The sequence below is a fragment of the Osmerus eperlanus genome, chromosome 27 (assembly GCF_963692335.1).
Source record: "Osmerus eperlanus chromosome 27, fOsmEpe2.1, whole genome shotgun sequence".
Classification (NCBI taxonomy): Eukaryota; Metazoa; Chordata; class Actinopteri; order Osmeriformes; family Osmeridae; genus Osmerus; species Osmerus eperlanus.
This window is the reverse complement of record NC_085044.1, coordinates 4446406-4468772: the sequence shown is the minus strand read 5'-3', so window position 1 is coordinate 4468772 and position 22367 is coordinate 4446406. Positions and strand designations below refer to the sequence as shown.

The following is a 22367-nucleotide window of genomic DNA, read 5'->3' as shown; positions in this document are numbered from 1 at the left end:
GTCCATCCATTTTAGATCTGTGATTACCTCGAGGAAGGGAGGGGAGAGTCGAATGGCGCAGGTCTTCGCAACATAAATCACACTGATAACAGCGTGAAGAAAGGAGCCATATTCTCTTTCCCGCTTGTTATCTGAAAGGGTGCGACTGAGCCAACACAAAGCAGGCGAGCGACTGTGACCCGGCGGTTTCCCTCCTCACGCCCATCGTTTTCAGACGGGGGACCTTCCATCAGAACACACAGAGACTAATCCAGAATCTTATTAAGCGAAAGTAAGAATCGATATCCACCCCTCAGGTTCTTTGTTACAGGTACTTGATTTATGTGCCACATCTCATGTCATGAAAACTAATACAGTGGCTCAAAAGCAATTATCCCCTGCCTTGCTGTTCAGTTGGCATGTCCAAACAGCTAACTCTCCATCTTCCCTTAGAGGGAGGCCCAGGCCCAGAGCAGGAGAAATGGCTCTATTTTCCAGGCAGAAACGTGTTAACTAGCTGCCAGGCATCTGGAATTTACCTGTGTTGAGAATATAGACAGACACAAAGCACAACAGATGGCACTCTAGAGAATAACAGGCATGAGGTGGCTGATGTTCGAAATAACAGGATAAATAGCACGTTGCAACACTGTACACGTCTCGAAGAGAATTCGAACCGAACGTCACCAACGAGATTTCAATTTTTGTTTACGGTTATCCAATTATTCTTAGTATTCGTACGAAAACAGGCAGTATAAGATCCGAAACCCTCATCTTTTGCGACGCTTCCCACTTCTTTTCTGTATTATGTTGTTATATCTGATGTTGTCTTTTCCCCTGGGTATCCCCAGGTGAGTTTCGACTCTTGCAACATCTTCTTCAAAGCATTCTGTTTGCGTACAGTACAACCATTATGCAACCTGCGATTACATTGATTGTCTGCGTCTCACCGATGACATTACTATGCAGATTATATACATGTAGAACTATTCCACAAACCCATGGTCATGTCCATGACCTTCCGAGCAGTGAACAGGACTGCACCCGACTACATCAAGTTTCTCCTCCAGCCTTACACCCCCACCTGCCACCTACGGTCTTCTTCTGACAACCGTCTGGTGGTCCCACCGCTCAAGACCGCCCGGTCCCAACACAAGCCCTTCTCCTGTCTGGCCCCCCAATGGTAGAATCATCTCCCCACCTCCATCAGAGACACTGACTGTCTTCCCACCTTCAAGAAAAGGCTTAAGATGCACTTGTTCCGGGAGTAGAACGGTACTTTTGAATGATTTGCTGGACCTTATGTTAGTTTCCTCCAGGATCACAATGACTCTTATTGAGAGACTTGTTGCTCTTGTGGGTTAGTTGTAACTGATTTAAATTGTTGTACTCGCTGTGAAATATTTTACTGTTGCTTGCTTTTTTACAGGTACACTCTTGCACTTTTTGCTCTTATGGTTCTTCCCTTTGGCACTTATTTGGTTTTTCACAATGTATGCTTCATGTTTTGGCTACCCACAATGTTTGGGGCTATCTTGTTGTTATGATCAGTGACCTATGCACTTTTGTAAAGCTCTTTCTTGGAAGTCGCTTTGGATAAAAGCGTCTGCTAAATGAATAAATGTAAATGTCCAACGTTCGATATCTTGGTGGACCTAAATGTCTCCTTGCAACAATTGACGGTACTTTTCATTTGGTGTATATAAAAGGAACGTCGTTTGGAAGGAGATATTCGAGGGTCTTTGTCGTGGAAAATCGTACAGTCGGAACCTTTAGCACAACAATGTCAAGTGACCTGCTGAGAAAGCTGTCATCTTGTGTGCTGGAACTCAGCTGGAACTTTGTGTGCTGAAAATATGAACAAAGCCTGTTGTGTGCCGGGTGGTCGTGGAAATTTCTAGAAATGCTCGTCGTTGAGAGAGTTCTTTATGAGCTTCACAGGCTTCTACTAGTGCGCTCTGTGGCCCCCGGTCTCATTCTGCAGAAAGATTCACTCAATAAACACCTATATAAAGACTTCTGACAACTTTATGTTTATTGATTTTTTTATTGATCGGGTTTCCGTCACAGTCATGGCGTGAAGTTTCATGTACGTTTAAACAAAACAGTCGGGCTGGGAAGACAATACAGCAAGCCTCTCTCCTACTTCCTCCCTGTGCCCTCAACCATTGTCTGCAGTTGCAAGGATGCCCATTGTCATTCCAGGTCACGTTAGGATATTGTTGACGTTGAAGAAAATCTTGTTTTTTGCAGAATACTGTACTACAATGCCTCCTCAGTCTACTTGATGGGCAGGTGTTGCTCGAGCGCTTTCTGGTAACTGAGCAGACACCTGGTGGGTGCTCCACATCGGCTGTGGGCAAGTCAGCATACCGTGAGTCTCTACAGATGGAACAGTTGCCTGAAAAAAAGGCGGAAGGGGCTGGTGACTTGCTTTTATTTGTTTGTTTTTTGGTTTCTCTGCCGCAGATGACCGGATCGGTCTATGTGAGATGCCTTATGGATATTTAGTCTGATTGAATAACTTTTAATAGGTCGTTTTGTGTTTCAGATGTTATTTTTTATGTATTAGACATTGTCTTTCACTGACAAATCTTCCTGACAAAGCCTACAATTGTTCTTGTGCAGAGAGAATTCCAGACACCCATCTGACCCTCATCATCCTGACTGATGTGACAATATCCTTGAGTTATTCTATTACTGTAATACACATTCAAACCAACTCAATGGACGATTACTACCAGAACCTTATCCATTATTTACCACTTTTATATTTATTTCGGGTTGGTCAATGAAGGAAACACTAAAACAACGACAAATTACTTGTACTCCGCTAATGTTGATTGGTGGATAATGACATTGACTTGACCAATCATGATTGGTCAAGTCAATGTCATTATCCATTCGATGCACTCTCGTTGGCGAACCATGTCTTTACCTGAGAGCAGTATGTCCTCTGTCAGTGACCCAGATCTGGTGCTGGGGGAGTTGGTGCTCATTTAATCTCTCCATGCCCTCACCTCTCTCACCTCCCAGAACCTGTGTCTCCCAGCTACAGACGCTTGCAAAGTGTTTTTTTTCACGCCGTTCTCTGCAATCACTAGCTCGACTGCTAGCTCCGCGCTCGGCTTTCGCTTTACACGCGAGCAGACAAATGGCCAAGTCGATTTTTCCTTGTGTTCCCTTTTTTTTCTGGCCCTGGCTGGACTGTGAAGAGGTCTACCATTTCTCTTTTCATCCTTCGCTTCTCCCTCCTCCTTCAGCTGAGTAGATGGGGGTCAGCGGGGCAGGTGTGCTGTGCGTTGTTGAGATGATCAGAGCGGCACGTGCCCCCAGGAGTTGTCCATTTGTGCATCAGTATATCTGTTCATTTCTGTTACAATAACAAAACATATTGATTTGTCGATGTTTTTCTTTTTTTTCTTTCTGTGTCCCTTCAAATTTGAATAGAAACGACATGGAATGCTCTACAGAAGGCAATGTTTCAAATATGTAGGTCATTCTGAAATTTAATGGAGAAATTACTTTCATTTTTTGGCTTGAAAGCTACAACCGTGGCGGTTTGAATTGAGTGGATATTTGCGTGGTGGAAGGGAACATATTTTGCATATTATGTTTGTGTATGCCTAACGAGGATCCCATACCATCCAGATGGAACATTTCACACTCTGAAGGCTGTGCTTTGAGGAAGCTGGTCACTGACATCAGCTACAACCTCACAACACCCTGTAAATATATGAAAATATATTTCATCCTATACTTAGACAGCAACATATTTGCTGTCATGTTGTTGGGTGTATTACTCTCATACAGAGATTGAGTTCGCATCATTTAGATTTAAGACGTAATTTTGCATGCATCTATACATGCCTGTTTGCCTCTATTCCCTCCAGGGGCTTTAATTAATACAAGATATTCAGACATGATGCACTAATAATGTCACTAGATTTATTTTATGCCCTCCTCGAGAAATCCATTCAGCTTTCCTCTCGCAGACTAATAGGATGCTGTAAGCAAGAATCAGTCGCCGTTCCAGCTTTGCTTGGCTCAGGAGATATGACGGCTGCCTTCCCTGTGTTCTAGTTCTGGTGTGGTCTTGTGGAAGGATGTATAAGATGGCTGAAAACGTGTTCAACAGACCAGCTGCACATGCTCTGCACCAAATGTTTCTGTCTGGACGACAATGCTGAAACATGCAGTGTTGTGGTTTTGGCGGGTGGATGTTGTGACAGAAATGACTCTGTAACTACAGAGCAATACGCGAAGTATGAACACTGTAGTACTCTAAATACAGCACATGGTATTGCAGTTTAGCGGAACAAGGTTGCGTTACCGACTGTTTGACACCGACTCTTTTGGAGCTTGTAGTAACATGTATTCACAAAGATAGGCATTACTTACACTGCATGTGAATAGAAATATTTGGAATCATTATGTATGATGAAATATTTCTGTAGTGTGGAGTAGAAAGGCGATAATGATGACCTAAAAGACCTTCTGCACTATTACATTCTGCAGCAATGATGTCTCTGTTATTGAGGCATTCAATAATATTAATACAATAATTTACATATATTTGGGGTACAGGGTTTAACAAGACACATGGTGAAAATATATTTAAAGGAGAAATAAAAAAATAAAAAAAATTGAATCAAAACGAATAAAACAAGCACTTGAGATACAGAAAGTGTGAATGAAACAAATCAAAAGCCTTTTTGTTTTTAGATGATGTTATTAAAGCTGACTTAAAGAACGACACTGAACCCCCAAGCCCATTTTCTTTGGTAAAGGCGTCCCCGGGTTTAATGGCGTTGATGTCCAAGGTCTTTTCCCTTTGTTCTCAATCTAGACTGTGGAACATCCTAGAAGGCCCCTCCCAAGGAGTCTGGGCTGTGTACTGGATTACATTGACTGTAAAAGCTTGGTAATGTAATCAGACGCCAGACCACAAAGTGTCTTAAATTGGATCAAGTATGATCAGTCAGAACTAAGCACAGCAACAAGTGCCGATTTTCAATCCAAATGCTCGGCACAAAATTATGTTCAACCAACCTACCGCAATTCTACCCACCAGCACTGAAGCCTTGTGTATTTCTAGTTTACACGTATGCAAATCGAGCATATTTTGTGCTAGGGGTCTATTAAAAGAACAGGCGAAGAATAGAATGATAGAACCTGATGCCCCCTCAGGGATTCAACAACAATCCAGTTTTAAAAACGGTGCTGAAATACAGTTCCTCTGCTAGAGTCACAGCTGTCTGACTTGGTGAGCGATCGGCTCTCTCATAGACACTGGCGAAGGGGGGTGAAAGCGACGTAGAGAAACAGACCCCCCCCCTCTCCCACACACACACAATAAAGATGCTTCCTTTAATCTGAGCCAGAATGCAGGGGCTTAGGGTGTTCCTCCCAGGCTCAGCTCCATGCTACACGATGCTGTAGGGTCTGTCTCAGACCCTCTACTGTTCTCCACCACGCGCAGGTGGCACGGAGATTAACCTAATCCGCCTCCATCATCCACCACACCACCACTCTGAGACTCACATTCATGCACTATTTACCGGACACAGCCATGTAGCGATGACATGGAACGGGCATGGGGCTGAACATTTTGCAATTCCATGGTCCTGCTTACTCTTGTTGTTGGTAAATACTCAACGTTGTCTTGCTCTTTTTAGCAGTTCCTAAGCAACTACAATATTGTTTCTTTAGGGATTGCTACTTGGTTATATGGTTGTGGATGTAACCTTCGTGTAAAGTGCTACCAAAAAGCTTTGGTCACCTTAATGGGTTGAAGATTATAGTGGGAATGCAAAGCCGGAGCATTTGTTGTGTTCTTAGAACGTCAGCAAGCACCAATCAGAGCGGAGAAGACTCAACTGCTCCTGATAGCAGCATTATACACGCTGATCCTTTGACTTCGATACCGAGCTTTCGTCTCCATAATGTATTTAGTATCTTGTGGTTCACTATTAGTATCCCCATGGGGATCAATAAAGTGCTTACTTTACCCTGCACTCGTATGCGTAGATGATGTGGTCCTATCTGGGGAATTGTGCTGTGTTCTGAAATAGATGATGTGGTCCTATTTGGGGAAGGCATGGTTGCTGACAGTCCCTTTGATTTCTCTCTCTTCCCCTGTGACCTGGCCTCAGTCCCAGCCTCGGCCTTTGTTCCAGCCTCAGCCCCAGCCTTGGCCCTAACCTCATAGCTCATATCTGGAAATCTGGCAATTAGTCCCCAGTTTCTGTATTTTTCCAAATTAAAATAGTTAAAAAACCTTCTGCCGGAGGATGAGTGTTTGAGAAGAAAAGGAACCGTTCCTGTCAATTTGCCATTGCAAAAAAGAAATAACTAACAAAACAATGACTGATAATCTTATTGTTTTTTTTTGCGAGGTCTGTGTATTGATTTCTTGACAATTGCTTCTTTCCAAAGCCTTTGCAGAAACAGCACATGCATAACATTTTCTCTCCAAAGCCTAAGCAGATTTGAGCATGGGTGAAGTAAAAACCTTTAGAGACACATGAATAAATGTTCACTCACAGCTCATGGTACATAATTTCTCTTTTATTAGATGTACTTGTACAATTTCAAAATTCCTCTAAGCTTGTATCTAAAGCTTCTCTGATGACATGGGATGGTCTTTTACTCAGAACATGAGAACTGTGGAGGAACTTCAGAGGACACTATCCACAACTTTGTGCTTATCTTTTTTTTTTTTTTTTCTTTTTTTTTTTTGGTAAATATTTTTCGACAATTTCACAAGAACATACTAAATTCTCTGTAATAATTTTGTATACCAACATGCTCACAATGTCCTGGACCTTCGTCGTAATCATTACAACACCAAACAAACAACCTTTTTGTTCCCTATGTGCTGATCTATGGTGGCGGCATCGTTCTAACGTGGTTTTCCTTGTGGATTAGAAAGGGCTTGTCATAGTAACAAAACTACAGGACTTGTGTTCACTTACAAGGGCACGGCCACAGCCGTTAACGCCCCAACCGAAATAAGAAATGGCATACCTTTATCTCCGAGATTCTTGCTCTACTCAGATTTGATCCACAACAGAACAATCCTCACTCATATCAACATGGAAAAAAAAAACTGTTATTACATTTAAAGCGTTGAGAATAGCTCATCCTGTGGTTAGACAGCCAACCACAAGATACAGTTTATATCTGGCTCTATCAAATAAAAATGTCAGATAAATGTTTATGATATTTGTATGTGGCTATATTGTGCATGTGCTTCTAGTGGATATTTACATATTTTTATATATTTTTTCAAATACTTTCTTTTTGAGTGTTTTCCACTCTATACATTGTGCAAAAAAAAGGCTCCAGTCTGTTTCAGAAGGCCACCGTGTGTCTAATGATTCCACTTTGCTCTTTGTATGGACTTGTAAACTAGAGTTCTTCATGAGACTCAACTTGTGGATTGGGTAAAAGTTGTTTGAGCAAGAGAAGAATTATGTTGCTTAAGTCATAACCTGATTCACTGTGGTGCTGTCACTGTTTTTGAAGACAACAACATACTTGTACTACATACCATTGCAGGTATCCTATTGTAACTCTGCTTACATAGTATCCACGGCTGTAGACAGCATGCCAGAAATTTGTTCTGTTTAGGACATACTACAGTGCTTATCATTACGTCTTGAACTAGCACACACAGGTTTGCAATTGAGCCAGAAATAAGGCCTGTGTTCAAGAGAAGCTTTAGAAAGCCAACCTTTTGTTTCATCAGTAACATTTTAGTTTGTTGGAACTTGGGGAAACCACCGTCAAATTTGCAAGTAATCTTTCCCAGATTTAAAAGCTAGTTAGCAGCTAGCTGCTAACTAGCAACCACAACACCTGGAATGAGAGAGTTAGCTCAAGCGTGTGTTAAACACAGGCCTTATTTTACAATTGTCAATAAGAAAGCAAAGTTCATTACACCTCTGAGTAGGACGGCTGTTTTTTCTACTGAGGCCTTTAATTTCTTTCACTCATATCATCTGCAACTTTCAACCATTACTATTCCACCCTTACCACCTCCCTCAACAAGTCTTTATCTCTTTGTTCTTTACGTAATCAGTCCTCACATAAAAATGTAATCACACCTTCAATTTTGTTATATACATTTAAGATATAATACATTTTTTTTGTGGGTTACTTATAATATAATAACTACGTTATGTGATTTTGACTGTGGTTAAACATTTTCCCAATAGCAAGCTAAAAGACTGAAAGATGAAAAAGGATATTCCACCCAGGTACAAAGAGAGATTGATCAAATAAAGAGGGAGGCTGAAAAAACCATACCAGTATATCTCGCCATATCTCTATTTTGTATTCAACACTGACTGTATAAAACAAGGGCTGTACTCATTCATGAACTTTAATGGTTCCTGTTTTTGTCATACTCTGTTTTTGACAATGTGGTGTTTTGTGTGTGTGTGTGTGTGTGTGTGTGTGCATGTGTATTTTCACGTTTTGTGGAGCACAATCATCTGTTTTGGCAGACTATAACGTATAATCAACGTTTAGATTCATAAGATATATAGTTTCTATTTCTATTTTTAGAATATTATAAACTATATTTCATTCATTGTGCTTCATATTCTTTACTTTATCATTTATCTGCTCAATATTTGATAGGCAGAGTGACAGAAATCCTAAACAAAATAAATGATAACATCTTTAAATGTGTTACAAATAGAAAAATAACATGAAGATTGTTGGTGAAGATTAAAACCACTGATAAACCCCAAAATATCCTTTTCAGCCCACCTGATATTAAACATCAAATGTAATATTAGCTATTACCTGTATGACCATTTTAATCTGTTCACAATTGTGCTTGGCTGATTTCAGTCTTCATTGATTGTTTGTGGCCTTCCCCACAGAGTTGGTTATGCAAGGCAAAGATGCATACTATGTCTTCTAAACAGAACCCTAATATGAACTCACTTTTGCTGTCCATATTTCCATCGAGCATTGTATAAGACTCAGGGTTGGCGTAACGTACAGAAGGATACCAGTCTGACATTTTCTGGTGCTGAGCAGCATGTCTCCATCAATGAGCTTCATCAGTACCTGCAGGAGTAGCGGACATGGAGTTCATGTCACCTTCGTCAATAACTATTGACCATCGAGTCAACGGCCAGGGGAGACGTCATTGGTTCGTCACGGGACGCTGAGCGTAATGTTATCCTGTGTTTTTTTTCTCCCTTTCCAAATATGTCATATGTCCTCTGCTGAAATGAACCCCTGATCAATTCCTGGTCCCTCTAACTCCCTCTCTCTTTCTCTGTCTCTCTCTCTCTTTCGCTGACTGCAACACCCATTTCAACTTTCGCATATGACAACATCCATGTTTTTCCTGTGCCTAAACGACCCAACATCATTTATCCTGTGTGTAACTCTTTCATTTTCATCCAAACATCTTCTGATTTCCCCTTTCCCTCAGACCCAATGGGACATGACTGTTCCCATGTGGGTGCTAGGTCGGCCCATATGGAAGCTAGCCAGTCCATATAACAGCTAGCCAGTATATGTAAGAGCTAGCCAGTCCATATGAAAGCTAGCCAGCCTATTTAAAAGCTAGCCAGTCCATATGAAAGCTAGCCAGTGTGTGTAAGAGGTAGCCAGTCCATGTGGGAGCTTGCCAGTCTATGTAAGAGCTAGCCAGTCCATATGAAAGCTACCCAGCCTATTTAAAAGCTAGCCAGTCCATATGAAAGCTAGCCAGCCTATGTAAAAGATAGCCAGTCCATATGAAAGCTAGCCAGTGTGTGTAAGAGGTAGCCAGTCCATGTGGGAGCGAGCCAGTCTATGTGGGAGCTGGCCAGTCTATGTGGGAGCTGGCCACTGGAGCGATGCTGAGAGTAAATTCAAGAGCAGCAGTCAGAAGAAAGAAAAGATGCTTCCTCTGGAGTCACACATCGAACCAGGTATCTATCCCACACTGGCTGCAGATATTTTTAGAAAGTGCATTGTCGGGACACCATGAATTATTTATGCCTCTGATGCACGTTTATCTTCGACCTCTGCGACACCTGCATGCAGCCACTGCGCTCGTTACACGACGGGGTCAAAATTCAGCCTAGAGTGTAACCCAACGCTCTCTCACTCTCTCGCACTCTCTCTCGATCTCCCTCTGACATACGCACACAACCACATGCAGCACACACACACACACAATATTGTGCTCCATAAGTGCTCTCAGACGTTGTATGAAACATGTGCAATCCGATAATAGCGATTGGTGATCTTCTTGGTGTCCATAGAGAGCAGTCATTCAGAGCCTAAAGCATTCAATAGGCAGTCCAAGGCAGTGGTCAAGAGCACATACATGCATGCATACTATACACACAACACATACACACGCACACACACACATACATACCATGCATACACACAGACATAATGTACATAGAACAGTCACGTTCGACGTTTTATGCTTCTGCTTGCTTGTAATCTCCTCTAGGGATCCCCTTCCCGGATCCAGCAATGAAGGCCAATCTGCCCCCTGAACATGGTCTCAGGCGATGTGCCATTGGTTAGGTTTCAGCTTGAGCCAGATCCCCCCTCCCCCCCGGCCAATCAGGGGGTTCCGCTTCCTCCCAACTCCCCCCCCCCCCCCCCCCCCCCCCACGCACTCAGTCGGGGAAGTGCTTCCTGAGCAGGTCTGCCTGCCACATGTACTTCCTCTCTGGGAAGCTGTCGGGGATCTTGATCTTGCGGAAGTCCCGGATGCACTTGTCCATCTCCTCCTCGGCCGTCAGCTTCTCCTTGGCCGGACGCTTCTTGCAGGTGCTGGTGTCGCGCGCGCTCGCCGTCAGCGCGCGCAGCAGGTCGCTCTTCCGCCGCTGCTCCGACTGCTGCAGGGCCGCCACGGGGCCCTTCTTCGGGGGCCGGTCCAGCGTCTGCACGTGGGGGTGGGCGTGGGGGTGGGAGAGGGGCTGGCGGCTCACCGGGCCGCAGATGACCGTGCCCTGCGGGGAGCCGGCCTCGGACTGGCTCCCGGAGCTGGAGGTGGAGAGCTCGTTGGAGGAGGTGCCGCTCTCGCCCTTGCCCTCGCCGCCCTTGTGGTGCTTGCAGCAGCAGTCGCACGCAGGCGAGGACCAGCGAGAAGGGCCGCCTGGGGGGGGGAACACAGAAAGCAGAGCCTCGTTAGAAACACAGAAAAGACCTCGTTAGCACGTCCCCAGTCTGTCAAAGGGAACGGAAGCGTCGGGACGAACAGAAGGACACAACAACGCTAACAACGACGGCAATTTAATTCTGCATGTGGACGTCGAGACGGGGAGTTGTCTGAAGTCGGTGCGGATGGTTTTCGACGAGACACGTGTATGTTTCCCTGTGCTGTGAGAGAGGCGACTCGCCGTGAGATGGAGTCCTCTGATGTGAGAGCCTGTGACTAGCCCTGTGTTTGAACATGCTGCAGCCAGACAAGCATCCCACCAGCACAGACGCCCCTCTGTAAATTTCCGTTGACATTTACCCATTGTTTGCATGCAAGCCTCTGTAACTGTGTGTGCATGTGCACAGTCTGTGTGTGTGTTTGTGTTTGACAGCCTCAAGTCGCATAATCCTCCAAAAGTAGCGTGTTATGTAACAAATCGTCACACAAACACTTGTTATATTGGATAGCACGGTACAGAACTGTTCAGGCCTTCTCGGCTGTAGCCTAATAGGAAGACAACTCAAAGCCAAATCAGTACATCATCTTGTGTGACCAAAAAGCAACGTATTTACGTTTCATGGCAAACTCTTTCAAAATGGATAGAACATCTAATGCTGACGTATTCTTCTCCTGTTTGTTTAGGAGGCCTACATTTATCCATTGTGTTTGCTTATGGAGGACTACATTTCCCAAGGACTATTTCCCAGGACTATCTTCCTAGACATGCCTGCTGCAAGTTCAATGTTCAGGTTCGCCCTTTTCATGCACAGTTTGGCATTTCCTATCGGGGTGGAGCACTAACAAAGATCTCTCTTGTCAACGTGACAGCGGTGGTGTTTATCTAGACGTTATGTACTGCGGAAGAGGTCTCAGATTGTTGTACGACCTCATTCCTGTTCTCCTCTGCAGCAGTTGGTCCACCGCCAACCCTGTACAGAGGGTGAATCAAATCGAAATCGGAATCGTTCACAATTCATTAGGTTCGGTAGGAATCCAGCGAGGCCTGCGATTCATTTCAGCTTGACTTAACTATAAATGGACAGTGAAAAGAACGGTGCCCCAACAGTGAATGTCCACAGACCGTCAAGAACTCTTGACAGAAGCCAACAATCCCTCACAGCCACACCGCGGCTCCTTAATGAGATTACCCGAAGACACCCGGGTACAACTTCCCCCTTCGTCCTCCTTCCACCCTGACAGGAACCATCGCCTTTTATTTACGTGTCCGGGCAAGGCTCCCGGAATTAATTTGTGTCACTCAGCGTGAAACGGGGGAACCTTTGATCGATGAGCCGCATCCTCATAATTGGCGCCGTGAAAAATGGGGACGTGGACGTTCAACGACGACTGGCTAAATGTGCCAAGGGGCCAATTTCCGAAATTGTCGGAACAAAACGAACGGGGTAGACAGAAGGAGCTGTGCCGACATAATGAGGGCGGTGTTTTGACGAGCGCGCGCTCGTTCTACGGCCTTAGCCTCGTTCGTCTCCCGCCTGTCAGCCGGCGCCACGCCTCTGTTGATGGACACCGAGGACTGGGATGCTCGCCGCCAAGGACACGGCACACACACACCTTTTCCCCTGACTTCCCCCTCCCGAACGGGGCTAATGAATAACTGCCAGTCTCCATCGAATGACGGTCGCACGCACAAAAGTGGTGAATCTGAACGATGATGACGTGCTAGAGTCCTTTCCTGGATCCATTTGCCAAACTTCGTTCGTTTAAACCAAAGCCATGTACTGACATGTGCTATGCGTGTGTAGTGTAGGGGGTTAAATATTGGCCAAACAGTGTCACCACATGGATGTCAGCCCGTTGCTCCGATAGAGATCAGTACAATACAATACATGTAGGTGTCACATGTTAGCCGTCATATCACACCACACAGCAAATACATTCAATCCAATCAGTGTGTTCCGACTTGCAACAGTCACCAAGCACATTTAAACGCCATGAATGTTGGTCATCTACTCCGGTAAACGGACTTTGGTCCAATCCTTTGTGAACATACAGCGACATAGTTAGCTCATCTAAGACTGGATCACATTAGACAGGGTAAATATGTAATGTCTTAATACCAAGGCTTATGTCTGGCATGCATATGGATTCACGTCTCTCCGGGCCTGTCCAGGTCCTCTGTGTGTGGGTGTGTGTGTGTGGGTGTGTGTGTAAGAAAGAGAGAGAGAGCGAGAGAGTGCGAGTTTGATTGTCGTCAATCCTATAATCCTCCAAGAGTGACTCTATGTAGCTTGCGTCACTTAGCAGCCTCGGTGCAACAAGGACAGGCACCACGGGGCTTTATGGTCTGCAGTGTATGTGTGTTTGTGTATGTGGGAGTCAGGTGGCTGAGCGGTTAGGGAATCGGGATAGTAATCAGAAGGCCGCTGGTTCGATTCCCAGCCGTGTCAAATGACGTTGTGTCCTTGGGCAAGACACTTCACCCTACTTGCCTCGGGGGGAATGTCCCTGTACTTACTGTAAGTCGCTCTGGATAAGAGCGTCTGCTAAATGACAAAATGTAAATGTAATGTAAATGTAGAGGAGTCATATAATGCAGTGTCTTGTGTTACACTTGTATATAAAGCTGTGACGTTTCAAGGGGACTTTGTCCACACACACACTCCTGCTAGTCTCTCTGAGCACTAATGTATCAATCTCAGAGGGGAGAAGTTTGAAGAGAGACTTCAAACCCTCTCCGACATCCTCTGCCACACACACACACACACTTAGAGACAGCCTTCTGCCTGCCACCGAACAGTCTGATCAATCCCCTACTCCACCTTGCCCTGCTCCTTCATCCAGCAGCCCATCCATCTCCCTCGCCCCTCCATCCATCTTTTCCCCGCCCGCCAGCCATGTCCACATGTCAGAGCGTCGGTGGAGGTGAGCGGTCGGCGGCTCCTAGATTGATTCCCGTGGCGACGCGGAGGGGCGGCTGTAGCGGGGCGATCGAGGGGAGAAAGACAAACAAACGTGTGTGGAACTAAAACCCCCCCCCCAAAAAAAAAACACACCAAATAAGGCCTCCCCCTTTGCTGTCATTTTGGCTTTCATTTTGCCACGTCGCAAACTGCCGACTCACCGAGTCTGAATAGGCTGAATGAGTGCTCCTCATTTGGGGGAGGAAGCTGTGAGTTTACTGGATTTGTTTGTAACGGCTTCAACCAAATTCGAAATGTCGTTCTCTAAGCTTTTAGCTGACGGCACTTTTCCCCTGTATATTTTCAGTTTGCTCCCGATTGTTAAACAGAAGGGCTGTTTAAGTCCAAATGTGCTGTCAAATTCATATTCAGCGGTGTGTTTTCAGCGCAAAGTGGTAGCGCGACGTTCATTAGCATATTTGGCATTACCACGGTGCAGAGGGATACATCCTGTATTCATGGGTTGCACAGCCACCAGATAATTACAGTGGAGAAATTGTTCAAATAATGTCGAAATCTGCACGGGCTTCTTGCAAAAACAAGCTCTCTGACGTCAGCCATTCTTGGTGTGTGTGTGTGTGTGTCTGGACGTTGTGTGTCTGTGTGTGAAACTGGGTGCTTACGGGGTGTACGATGTGCGCGAAGGTGTTCGAGCGCGCGCCGGCGTGCGATCGTCTCCCGAACGCGCCGCAGCCCAGTGGCGTGCCTCAGCGAGGAGCCGCTCCCGTCCCGTGTGGGGAGGGCATCTGGGAAACAGACCCCCGTTCAGGGTGCTCTGTTCCCCCCCCCCCCACTGCGCTCCCTCTGCCTGTCATCGAGACTTAAGCTTAATTAGACACATCTATTTCCAGTTCTAGGGAGCGCGAGAGAGAGAGAGTATTGTTCGCTTTGAGTTTACATATTGGGCTGTAAACTCATTTCGAGTGACCGGTCTCGGGTAAACTGGGCCAATTAGTGGCGTGGATGTATCGCGGCTGCTGGTCTTCTTCTCAACAGCATCCGTTCAGAAGCAGGCTCAGTCTGGTTCTCAGTAGCCAGGGGTGATGCATTGCGAGGGCTGTGCTCACCCATGCTTTTCCCCCCGACCTTACACGCCCTGCCCGAGGACTACCCCAGCAGCTCTGCACCTTATCGAGTCATACTGATGCAAACAGCAGGGGACTAGTTCATCAGCCGGTGCCCCTGTGACAGCAAGATTTGTACCCCCTTGTGGCCCGACTAAATGTAGAGCCTGAATGATTATAAACTTTTGCCTGCTAATGCCTGCAATGCAGGGAAGAAAACTGTAGGACAACAATCATGTTTAATGTAACTGGCACCATCTGCCCCCCCCCCCCCCCCCCCCCCAGTTGAAATGGTCGATAACCTCCCCTAGACTACTTTAGGGTCTATTTGATGTATTCGATCCAGACTCTACTGTACTTTATCCTCGTCTAGTGCACCCGTCCGCCTGTCAAGATAGCCCTGACTGTAGACACTATTCCAATGGCGTGGCGTGGTAATGGCAGAGACACTGCCCCAGGCCCTGACATACAATAGACACAACACCCAGGCCAGGGGTAAACACTAGCGTGGCATTACCTGAATCCACGAGAATCACTCGAGTCCTATTAGTCTCTGTGTCCCATGGAATTGTCTCCCCCCCCCCAGGTGTAGAGCAGAGTTGGAGTCACAACTCTAAGATTTAAATGACCCCCCCCCCCCCCCACACACACACCCCTTCATCTTTTCCATCAACACTGTTGACTCGTGATGATTGCTACTGTGAAAAGAACACGCCAAAGCTGAAGCGTGCTCGATTCCAATGCAAACACATGCATCCACACACAGTCCAGGGCGGAATTATGAACTGATGATCTCTCCACAAATGCCGTGCGCTAATCTGCAAACAATAGCATGGTCGTAATCTAAAAAAATGCAAAAAAAAAATGCTAAAAAAATGACTAAATGTAAATGTAATCAACTGAGGCCGGACCCCTTCCAGCTCCCTCTCTCCCTCTCTCTCTCTCTCTCTCTCTCTCTCTCTCTCTCTCTCTCTCTCTCCCTCTCTCCCTCTCCTGTCTCTCTCTCTCTCCCTCTCTCTCACTCTCTCTCTCTCTACCACTCTTTATTTGGCTTTGTGTCAACCATGTTTTATTTATTTTTACCTTCCCTGTCTCAGTTTCACCCTTTCATCCTCTCCCTCTTGCACTGCTCTACTTTTCACTCACTCTCTTCTTGTGTCTCTCTGATTTGTCCTTTCCTCTCTTTTTTCCCACCTCTACACTCGCTCAGTCTCATTTTCGTTCTGTCATCTCTGTTTCTCTGTTTCCAGCCTCCTCTCTCTCTCTCTCTCTCTCTCTCTCTCTCTCTCTCTCTCTCTCTCTCTCTCTCTCTCTCTTCTCTCTCTCTCTCTCTCTCTCTCTCTCTCTCCACCGTCTCTCCCTCCCTCTCCTGCCCTTTCCCCCATTTGCTGCCTCTTCCTCCTTTCCCTCTGACAGCAGCTCCTCTCTCTCCGCCTTTTTCACTCTGGGGTCTCCTTCTCTCCTGTCTCCTCGCTCTCCGTCACCTGTCTCCTCTGCCTCTGTGTGTCCTGCCTCGTCTGCCTCAGTCTCCAGTGTCCTGTCTCCTCTGCCTCCGTGTGTCCTGCCTCGTCTGCCTCAGTCTCCAGTGTCCTGTCTCCTCTGCCTCTGTGTGTCCTGCCTCGCCTCCCTCGGTCTCCAGTGTCCTGTCTCTTCTGCCTCCGTGTGTCCTGCCTCACCTCCCTCGGTCTACAGTGTCCTGTCTCCTCTGCCTCCGTGTGTCGTGCCTCGTCTGGTCAGTCTCCAGTGTCCTGTCTCCTCTGCCTCCGTGTGTCCTGTCTCGTCTGCCTCAGTCTCCAGTGTCCTGTCTCCTCTGCCTCCGTGTGTCCTGCCTCGCCTCCCTCGGTCTCCAGTGTCCTGTCCCTCCGGAACCTTTCCTCGCAGCGGTCAGCGTGGCTCAAAGCGAGGACACGGCCCCTCAGGGCCACGGCGCCCTTCTCCTTCACTCCTTCACCTTCACCCCTTCTCTTTATCCTCCCCCGCCCTCCTCTTCCCCCTCATCCTCACGTGTCTCCGGGCATCTCTTACAGACGGCCCACGCCTGCACGGCCATCAAAGCCGTTTCTCTCTCGGTTCCCCTCCCCCCCCTACCGGACAGCGAACACGCCGGCACGGCCACGGAGTCATCCCTTTCTCTCTCTCTGTCTCTTCTCCTCTTGTCTCTCTCCCCTCTCTCTCTCTCCCTCCGTCTATGTCTCTCTCTCGACGGGGCTCGTGGACGGTGGACATAATGGCTTCGCTCGTCGGGCTTCTCCATCCGCTTCAGCACAGTGGCAAAGTGTCGATGCTGCATTCAGAGTGTCAACTCGTCGCCGTAGCGACAGGACCTCCTCCCCCCCCTCACCCAGCACCCAGTGATAGATGGGGACCCGGTGATAATGGATGCCTCTGGCACTAGCTCCAGTTGTATCTCCATCCCTCCCTCCCTCCCCGCCACCTCCTCCACCTTCCTTTTTTTAATGAAAACAATTGACTTGGCCGTTTGCGCTTCCTGGAGAGGAAGGAGAAGAGGATAAAAAGCCTCCCAAGCCGTTGGCCTCTCAGAGATACGCTCCTTTCTAAAGGCAGCGGGACTGAAAGGTGTCAGATCAATAGGGTGTATCGGACTGAAATCCTCCTGTTATCTCTCATTCTCTCTCTCTTCCCTTTCTGGTCACCTCTCCCTCTAATCTCTTTATCTGTCGTACGATCTGTTCCTTGCTCCTTGACTCCTTTTTTCAAACTTGATTGGCCCCTCCTCCCTGTCTCCCCTCATCTGTCCCCTCTGCAGTTCCATGTCTTAAAAGATGCTTATCGGAGGATTTCTTTTAAGAAGGGATCCGTGCAGCTGTGTGTCCAGCTGCATGAATCAGATCTCGGTCGGTCAGTCAGTCTGTCAACCAGTCATAGTTTAGACCAGGCTAGGCTGGGCTGGGCTAGGCTGGGATAACCTGAGCTAGCCTGATATAAGACTGACTGGCTGGCTAATTGAGTTGGCTACTTTAAACATTCTATATCACTGTTTTTGACTATCTCTGTGGCTGTACAGACAGCAGTTGGCCTGATGCTCTTGAAGCCTTGTGGTTCTGGCGACTGTCAGTGTTTCTTCAAACAGCGCTTTGAATGAACTTCTCTTCTCTCCTCTACATTACCCTGACTTGAATGGGGTAAAGAATTGTTGAACGTTAGCTTTGGTTTCTAGTTCACTCGTTTCTTTTTTGGATTATGACACGTGGCAGACGTGTCATCAGTCAGCAGTTTAATTGTCCTCCATCACTAAAAAGAACTTATTGATGGTTACAACAGTGGAAAAAGACTATACTACAATAAACTTTAAATGAATGAAATGAGAGCTTAAAAAGGCTTCAAATGTACCAAATGTTGTACATTCAATGAAGTCAACTTGAAGCGTTTAGTCCCTCGGGATTGCAATGTGGGATGGACACTCTGCCAGACGCTGCTACTGTCGCAAAAAAACGGCTTCCAACAGCCGCTTGCAAACTCACAAATCACCGTCACAACAGGCCGTGCGGGAAGGCGCCCAGCGTTCAGTCACGTGACTGCGCTCACGTGAGTGAGTCACAAAGATGGCACGCGCGCCCCCCTGAACCCCTCCGGACCGAAGGATGGATAAAGAAAGGAATACATTTGCGAACTTCACAGAGCCGATGACGCTGGGCCTTCTCTGTTCATGTCCTGGCGCGCTCACCAGAACGCAGGCCTTGAGAGTCAGACGGCGCTGGGAACAGTCTGGGAATCAATGTACCCGGCTCCCAGGGGCCTCATTACGAACAGTGCATGCTGGGTAGATGGAAGGCAAACGGCTCTGAGAATGTAGGACACACACATGCTCGCACAGACACACACACACACACGCACATATTGGATAAGACAGTATGGTAATTCAGCTTCAAATAAAGACGTGTTGGGTGTTGGTAAGCTTACTGCTGTGACTTAAAGGGTGTGCGCATATGAATGCCTCAACTTAAGACCAAGGGAGACAGAAGGAGCTTGGCAATGTCCGTGCAATTGTGTTCAGATGGACTGTGCCTCAAAAGCCGATGTGGTTAATTGAATTCTCAATATTTAGCACTGCACTGTTTTTTTCAGTTCCCCCCCCCCCCTTTGGCAGTATTAACACTATTAAATTTGATACAAGTTCCTTCTGCGCCTGTTCGACGAGTTGGAAACGGAGTCAATGAATGTGTGTATCTAGGGGAAGTGTATGTGTGAGTGTGAGTGTGTGTGTGTGTGTGTGAGAAAGAAAGAGAGAAAGAAAGAGAGAGTTGGATCATTATGTATGACAACTTTGGTAATTATAACACTAACACTTGTCTCCGGAGTTTCTTAAAAACGGAATATCATTAAGTTCCCTGGCTTTTCGACACAGCTGACATATTTGTGTGTCTGTTTGGGAGTTTGTGTGTGTGTGTGTCTGTGCATGTGTGTGTGCATACATGCATGCTGGCTTGTGTGTGAGTGTGCGTGTGTGTGTCTCACAGTATACCATAAGGCATTCCATCTCCACTCACAGTGCCTCTGGGAATAGAACTTCCTGTACCCAAATGGAACGTGTCTCCACATCTTCTTCAGAGAGAATTAGGAATGTTAGATTAGGAATGTTCCGGTCACGATGACGAAAAACAACATTGTGCGGCACCTGTGGGGGGGTCAAGAGACCTCACACCCTGATACAACACGACCACCGACAATCAACAATATTCAGTGTGCTTCCAACGATTTCCAACAAAGTAGGCCTCTATTGTACATGCACACCCACTGGCCGCCCCTATCGATAGACTTAAGTGTCTTCTGTGTCCTGTAGGTCTTCTGTGGACAATACCCTCCCTCTCAGGAGCACCTCGCTCATTCTACCGCGAAGAGAAAGTAACACGTTCAGCGGATGGGGGGGGGGGGGGGGGGACATAGAAGTGTGGCAGGTGCAAGACCAGTTCGACGATCGACCCAAATGGGTGGTTTGTCATTCGCTGGGGAGGTGGGGGTTTGAAGGCAAATGGTCAACCTTGTCGTAACACGGCCTCCATCTGGAGAGTTCCGCCTCTCTGTGCGCCTTCGAGGGTCTCTCTGGGCTTAGTAAAAAAAAAAAAAAACAGGATAACTTGTTTCTGTTTCACCGGCAAACCGTGGTTGGGTTTACTGGTGCGTGGCTGGGGGGAGGGGCTCTCTCCTGGTTTGTTTTATGCCTTTCCATTTGCGAAAGAATGTCAGCCCTGGAAGGCTCGTCAAGTCTGCGAGTGCGGGAGGAGGCAGATGCCGACGAGCCATAAAGGTAGACGGGTGTGAAAGAGGCGATCGCCGTGGAGACGCACGGCTGAGAACAGCTGCCGCTCCCGTTGACAGACACTCCGAGCGCGGCGCTGCGTGACAGCCCCGCTGGAAAAAGTGCTCTCCCTTCTCACGCAGGCTACCGGATGCTGACGCTCCTGGTCTCTATTCTGGCCCTCAGCCAATCACCCCGCCCCCCGCCCCCCAAATCCCCTCATCTCCTCTTCACCCACGTTTATCTCGTTTCCTCCCTTCGGTTTCATCGGTAAATGTTTTGGACCGGAGCCAAAACTTACCTCCCCCATCCAAATGTTGTTGTCGACTTCTTTAGGAGACATCCATATCAATATCGCAGACAGTCGGACTTCCCTTCCAGCTAAACTTCCCCTCCTAATAGTGTCCCTGCCTCGACCTAAGTGATCACGGAGGAGATGGATGGAGGCGCGATGCTAAATGACGTGTCACGCCCTCGGTTTTTCGACTGCCGTGGAAGAGCCCCTCTAGTCCACCCTCCTTAGTTAGCCCAACGTAAATAGGGCCGCGGTCCATTTGTCACGGTTAGCGTGTTATGGTCCCCCCCCCCCTCCCCCCCCCCCCCCCCCCCCCCATCCCCCTCTGCTGAGGGACTTGGATTTGTCAACTTCTCCTCCACGTCTCTGTCAATCGTGAGCAGAAAGGTAAATCGATACCACTGCTTCCTGAGCCAATTGTCTTCTGCGTGCCCAATCCCCTCCCCAAATGATTCATCACGACTTGGGGGACTGAATGTTCTGCTGTGTTTTGTTTCAAGCTTTTTTGGGGGGGGATTTGGAATATCTTTCGAGAAAGTTGCTGGATAGGTAGATAGATGGGTCTTCCAGAGAAACGTCTTCTGATAAGGAGCCAGAAGAGCACATTTAGTCAAATGAAAAACGCTGCCTTTAATAATTTAAGGACTGCAGAAATCTCCGACTCTATTTCGAGGCCCTATTTCGGAGTGAAATGCGGACGAATCGCTCTTGGAAAAAAGTCTGTGGGATTGAGAATTAATCATACTATTTCCTTATTGCCATCGTCCTCATCATCATCATCTTCAAGCAGCCACCCGCAGAAGAGATCTGTGGATGTGTCTAAATCCTTCATTTTCATCTCAAACTGACTGTTGTCATTATGCAATGTGCCATTTTGATTTTTTTCTATCAAACACCCCAGAACAAGACGATACACAGAATGTCAGCATTGTCAAGAAAATAAATTGTAGGACAAGAGGTTGTCTCAGAAAATGGAAATGATATCCCCCCCCCTTATTTACCTTGTATCAGATAGCCAGTCACTTTCACGAAATTGCACTGACACCGCTAAACCCTCCGTCACTGAAGTGTCACACGCGTTCTGCAAAAAGACCATTTGGAAAAACTGCACATCTACTGACAATGAGTTGAGCTACTAGTATTGCGTCCATGTTCTTGCGTTGACGTAGAATCACAATCTCATGCATGACATGCAAATATATGAGGGTGCTTTCTTGGTCTAATGGTTGACTTGAGATCCATCACATTTAAATCCATCAAATATTTTTTTTTTCACTCCACATAAACTTACTGGTCTTTAACTGGCCCAGATCTCTGCTGGGTCCTGGTTTAACATGGTGATCTCTCTCCTCAGTTCCCTGGTCTAGTCTGGTGGTCTCTCTAAGTCTGATGGTCTCTCTGCTGGTCTCCAGGTCTGACTTCCTGGTCTCTCTGTTTTGTGTTCTGGTCTAGCTTGGTGGTCTGCTCTGCTCTATTGAACTCGGAATATTCCTAAAAAGCATTTATTCGAATTCACCAATTAGAAGAAGTCTGTGGAAGAGCCTTCAAGGCCCCCTCTGGTAGACTCGGCCTAAGTTTCTCTCTCCCCCAAACTCCTCAACACTGGATTCATTAGCATAGCGGGCAGAGAGCCAATTATTTGGTATTACAAACGTCTGACTAAGGGGCTTAT

The 22367-nt window shown here is 46.8% G+C and overlaps 1 protein-coding gene across 2 annotated transcripts in view; it reads right to left on the bottom strand.

The window, feature by feature from the left end:
- Positions 1 to 10620: 10620 nt before the first annotated feature.
- kctd16b (potassium channel tetramerization domain containing 16b) overlaps positions 10621 to 22367 on the bottom strand; it is a 43903-nt gene continuing 32156 nt past the window's right edge. For both annotated transcript variants that reach the window (XM_062453402.1, XM_062453403.1), the window contains one exon: positions 10621 to 11113. In XM_062453402.1, the coding sequence (XP_062309386.1) occupies positions 10632 to 11113 (482 nt within the window). In that variant the 3' untranslated portion in view covers positions 10621 to 10631. The remainder of the gene's footprint in view (positions 11114 to 22367) is intronic.